We start from the raw sequence: 6000 nt of genomic DNA on the forward strand, positions 1-6000 counted from the left end.
ATATATACATATATTTATGGGTTCCCTTCACATGGTCGACATTTCATATGGCCGAGACCATATGATCGACATTCAAAATGTCGACCATGTGGAACCAGCATCTCCATACAGTGTGGGATGGAAAGATTTCCATCTTCCGCACTGTAGTGCGATCTCGGAGATGGTATATTTAAGTTTCAGGGGGGGTGGAGCGTGAAGGTAAGTTTTTTTGTATTTTTTATTTTTTACTTGTGTGGTCGAAATTTCGAATTTCGATCATATGGTCTCAGCCATATGAATGTCGACATTCTGAAATGTTGAACTTATCAGAACAGTTTTGCAGAAAATTCCCATTTCCAAATTGCCATCCCCCACTCTGGAATCATAGATAAACTTACTAAGCTGGGCATTAATCCCTACGTCACTCGATGGGTTGCCAACTGGCTTACTGACAGAACCCACACTGTAAAAGTAGTTGACTCCAAATCCAGCTCCAGACAAGTGACAAGTGGAGTACCTCAGGGTTCAGTCCTGGGACCTCTCTTGTTTGGCATCTACTTCTCTGAAGTACAGGTCAACACTAAGGGACTCTGGCTAACAAAGTTCTGCAAACTGGGAGCCATTATTGAATCCACAAATTATGTCATTAGTCTACAAAAGGGTCTTACAGAAACAGATGCTTGATGCCAGAGCCATGGGCTCAAGCTCAATGCCAAGAAATGTATAGTTATCCCCTTTGGGAAAAAACATGCACCCGTGAATTACCACATAGGTGGCAGTACAATAAACACCAAAAGTGTGATGAGACTTAGGGACACAGGTGGACAGTGGTCTCACCTTCAATAACCACATCGCCACAACAGTTAGGAAATCCTTCTATGCGACACACCTCATCACTAAGGGCGTTTCATCCAGAAAAAAGGAGGTCATTGTCCCACTGTACTCATCCCTCATTAGACCCATTATAGAATACAATGCCTCATTTGGTATGCAGCTCTCAAGACATCTGCAAAAACTGGAAAGGCTGCAGAAATACCTCACTAAAAGAATCACAGGCCTAAAGCAGATGCCCAATGCTGACCGCCTTAAAAAACTCCAGCTATTTACTCTGTCGCATATCGTCTATTCCGAGGTGATCTCTGCTTAACATACAAGACCATGTCAAACCCAGAGCTGTTGGACATGCTACACTTAAAGAAATCCCAATCCCTCAGAGCCACACACTCCAGGGATCTAAACCTTGTCATCACAATAAACAAAACATGCTGGAGGGATAGGTTCCTGACCCAGAGACTCCCCAGACTCTGGAATAGACTACCCATACATGTCAAGCAGAGCACCTCTTTGGCCCTCTTTAAAAGGAACCTTGATGATTGGATGGGAGAAAGGAAATTCACCACAGGGATTACGTCAGTCACCCTGCTAGACAGGGGTCCAGGAAAGTAAATAGTGTGGGAAGAAATAGCCAGGAATTGTTATGGCTAGGCTTGTATAGGCCCTAGAGCCGATAGCCTAGTACCAACCTATGAACCTATGAACCTAAAAACATTGCCTCTAATAGTCAAATTATGGACAGCCGTGTGGTAGAGGTGTTGAATTAAAGGAAGTGGTTCGATATTTGCACTTTTTCTTCTTTTTTTTTTTAATTGTAACATTCGCATGCATAAAGCTCAAAACCAACAATTATGGAAAGATCTAAACAAATGCAAACATCTACTGCACCCCCCCCACCTGCAAATTATATATACCAACTCTGAGATCGCACTACAGTGATGAAAAGGGTAAACTTCCCCATCCTTACTGTACCGAGATCTCCGTTCAAAATGTTCAGCAGCATACTTCATAACGTCAACTTCACATAAATGAATGACACGCATCATTTGTTTAAATTCAATTCAGTGATAACCGGTACATCATTTTGAGTGTTCATTTAAGTGCATTCAATCAAATGAAAACTGATTAAATGCATTTCTCCTAAATGAATGTAAACCTATATAGACGTGTGTGTGTATGTGTGAGTGTATATACAGATATCTATTTTTGACCACTTTCTGGAACAAAAGTAGATAAAAAAGATATACAATAAGAATATACAACTGTTTTATGTACAATAGTATCTAAACTACACAATGGACAAAGACAGAAACATCGAACTTTATATATTAGAAAGAAATAAGCAGTTTAAAATGATGTCAGTAGAAAATGAAAACGATTATATCTAAATGTATAACAATAAGAGTGTGCAGTCTGTAATATATGCAAATGCAATACATAATACAAAACAGGTATTGGAGTGATTGTAACAAGGAGGTAAGTTGTCAGTATAACAATAACTGAAATATAATTAGGGGTAAGAGGCAAAGCAGGGCCATCCTTTATCTGGAAAGCAGTTACTTTCAGATAGTTTCTAGAGGAAAACTTTGATCTTCTTGTAAAAAGATGGAGGGTTATTAATTTGACTCAATTCTTTTGACAAAGAATTTAAGATTGCAATAGCAAATTTTGAAAAACTCCACAGACATATGTATGACCCTTCTGGCTATGCCATTCCTGTATCTATCTAAAGTTTTCATATTTCTTAAAAAATTTGCTGTGTCCAGAAAACCAAGAAAATAGGTTCATAGGTTCATATGTAGGTACTTGGCTATTGGCCCAAAGGCCTATGTAAGCCTATCCAGCAAGGTTCCCTGGCTTACACCACCCAAGAAAGTTATTTTCCTGTGCCACTGTCAAGCAGAGACACAGCAGTGATCCCCGGGGTGTATTTCCTATTTCCCATCCACTCATCAAGATTTTTCTTGAAGAGTGCTAATGAAGAACTTTGCTTGACATAGATGGGTAGCCTGTTCCATAGGTTTATAGGTTCATAGGTTCATAGGTTGATACTAGACTATCTGCCCTAGGGCATTTATAAGCCTAGCCAGAGTGTGTTTGGCTTTCACCACCCTTTTAGATTAGTTGACTGTGCCTCTGTATAGTAGGTCACAGAAGGTAGCCCTTTTAAGGTTAGTTTACTGTACCTCTGTCAAGCAGGGATACAGAAGAGATCCCAGAGGTAAACTTACGATCTCCCATCCACTCGTTAAGATTTCTCTTGAAGAGGGTCAGTGAGGGGCTCTGCCTAACATGGATTGGGATTTAGTTCCAGATTGAGGGGAGCCTCTGGGATATGAATCTGTCCCTCCAGCATGTCCTATTTATTTCTGTGCTGAGGTTCAAGTCCCTGGAGCGTGTAGCTCTAAGGGATTTGGATTTACTGAGGTAAAGCATGTCCATTAATTCTGGGCTGGACATGGCTTTATACGGCAGACACGGATCGCCTCTGAGTAGGTGGTACACAACTGAGTAGAGGTGGAGTTTCTTTAGCCGAGCTGCATAGGGCATCTGTTTGAGCCCCTTGATCCTCCTGGTGAGGTACTTTTGGGGACTTTCCAGTTGCTGCAGCTGTCGGGTAAGGTACATCCCAAATGGGGCATTGTATTTAATTATGGACATGATAAGTGATTAGTAGAGGGGCACAATGACCTCTCTTGATCTAGATGTGAATCCTTTCATGATAAGGTGGGCTATATAGAAGGTCTTTCTAACCACTTTGGCAACGTGATTGTCAAAGGAGAGATTGCTATCTACTTGGGACCCCAAGTCCCTAATTGCTTCTTCCATACGTAATGGATTACCATCTATGTGGTAATTTGTGGGCACTTTGACTATGCACTTTTTGGCATTTAGCTTTAGGCCATGGCTCTGGCACCAGTTATCTGTCTCTGTGAGACCCTTTTGGAGGATGCTTGCGTCAGCCGGAGAGTCGATTATGTCACCCAGTTTGCAGTCATCTGCGAACTTGGTCAGCCATAGTCCACCTGTATTAGCCTGTACCTCTGAGAAATATATACTGAACAAGAGAGGTCCCAGGACTGAACCTTGTGGGACGCCACTTATAACTGGTATAGAGTCTGACATGGCACCTGCTATTCTGACCATGTAGGTTCTATCCCTGAGCCAGTTTGTAACCCATCTTGTGACATAGGGGTTGATATTTAAGCTGGTGAGCTTATTTATGATGCCCGAGTGGGGTTCTGTGTCAAAGGCTTTTGCGAGGTCCAGGTAGGCTGTGTGGACTACCTTCCTTTCATCTATGGCTTTGGAACTGTTTCAAAGAAGTCGACCAGGTTCAAGAGGCAAGATCTGCCCTTAACAAAGCCGAATTGGGTAGGATCCAGTGTCTGGATGTTCCCAATGTCTTTGTTTATGATTTCCATGATGATACGCTCCATAGCTATGCAGACCAGGCTAGTCAAGCTTATAGGGCGATAGTTTCCGGAGTCTGTTGTGGCACCACCTTTGTGGAGTGGGACCACTGCTGCTGTACGCCATTCCTTGGGTACATATCCTGTCCAGAGTATGGGAAGTCTCTGGGACAGGAATCTATCCCTCCAGCATGTCCTGTTTATTGTGGTGACAAGGTTTACGTCCCTACAGCGTGTAGCTTGGAAGGATTGGGATTTCTTTAGGTGTAGCATGTCCAACAGTTCTGGGTTTGACATAGCTTTATATGTTAGGCAGAGATCACCTCAGAGTAGGCGATATGCTATGGAATAAAGCTGGGGTTTTTTGAGGCGGTCAGTGTAGGGCATTTGTTTGAGGCCAGTAATCCTCTTCGTGAGGTACTTTTGTGGCCTTTCCAGCTGCTGCAGATGTCTTGTGAGGTACATTCCAAAAGGGGTGTTGTACTCTATAATGTGTCTAATGAGTGTCGAGTAGAGGGGAACAATGACCTCTTTTTTCTTGGATGAGAACCCTTTTTTGATGAGGTGTGCCACATAGAAGGACTTCCTGACTACTGTGGCGATGTGACTATCAGAGGAGAGACTACTGTCCACCCGGGTCCCAAGGTCTCTTATCATGCATTCGGTGTTAAGTAGATTGCTGCCTATGTGGTAGTTCATGGGTACAGAGTTTTTACCAAAGGGGATGACACTGCACTTTTTGGCACTGAGCTTGAGGCCATAGCTCTGGCACCAGGCATCTGTCTCAGTGAGGCTCTTTTATAGGATGTCCACATCATTTGGGGACTTTACAATGGTTCCTAGTTTGCAGTCATCTGCGAACTTCACTAGCCAGAGGCCTTCTGTGTTAGCCTGTACTTCAGGGAAGTAGATAACAAACAGCAGAGGTCCCAGGACGGATCCCTGTGGTACTCCACTTGTCCCTGCTCTGAGGTCAGATTTGGAGTCTGAAACTTTTACAGTGTGGGTTCTGTCAGTGAGCCAGTTGGCAACCCATGATTAATTAATTTATTTTTTCACCAATGGTTAAATATTAGTTCTAACTAAACTTATCTACATAGATAATGACAATGTATACAACTGTTAATATTTTCTGATAGCAAATAAATTAAACAAAGAGTTCTGGACAAAGAAAGACTTGATTTGTATACTTTCACACTTCTTTGATCCTCAATAAATAAATAACTATAAAAATAAAATTAAGATATGTATAATCTTACCTTGCCCATTAAGTCTGTTGTTCCTGGGATCAGCAGGATTCCACCAATCACTGCAGCCACCAGGAGGAATGCAGAGTATACCAAACGTGTTGCAATAGAATTCCTACCAGTAGGGCAACAGTTACATAGCAAACAGGGAGCACTGTTGCAAAGACAAGGGATCTATGAAATAAGAAATGTATTCAGGATATTTTTCTGATATTTCTGATGTTCATACACTACAAATATAACTACAGCAGATCTTATACTGAATGTGATATAATAGTAGCAACACAATTGCTCTAAGAATTAAAAGGGATAAATGTAACACTTAAAAGTAAGTAGCGTGTATAGTTTAAAAAGGTTGTAAAAGTATCTGTCACTAAATATGTAAATCCATTACAGCACATGCGCATGAGCATAGACCAGGTACTCACAGCAACTCTTATATCAAGTGATGTTACCACAGGCTCATTAATCTGTGTATGCAATGGGCCTCAAATTCCCATATAATCTACAGGTCAGATACTGGCATC

General features: G+C 41.7%; 1 protein-coding gene across 1 annotated transcript in view; it reads right to left on the reverse strand.

The window, feature by feature from the left end:
- Window positions 1-5638, reverse strand: part of LOC122797188 (serine incorporator 1-like) — a 132180-nt gene extending 126542 nt beyond the window's left edge. Inside the window, exon 1 of the mRNA XM_044066011.1 lies at window positions 5486-5638. Within this exon, the coding sequence (XP_043921946.1) occupies window positions 5486-5494 (9 nt within the window). The 5' untranslated portion in view covers window positions 5495-5638. The remainder of the gene's footprint in view (window positions 1-5485) is intronic.
- Window positions 5639-6000: the final 362 nt, after the last annotated feature.

The sequence above is a fragment of the Protopterus annectens genome, chromosome 3.part0 (genome assembly GCF_019279795.1).
Source record: "Protopterus annectens isolate FY-2018-M chromosome 3.part0, PAN1.0, whole genome shotgun sequence".
In the NCBI taxonomy this organism is placed as follows: Eukaryota; Metazoa; Chordata; order Ceratodontiformes; family Protopteridae; genus Protopterus; species Protopterus annectens.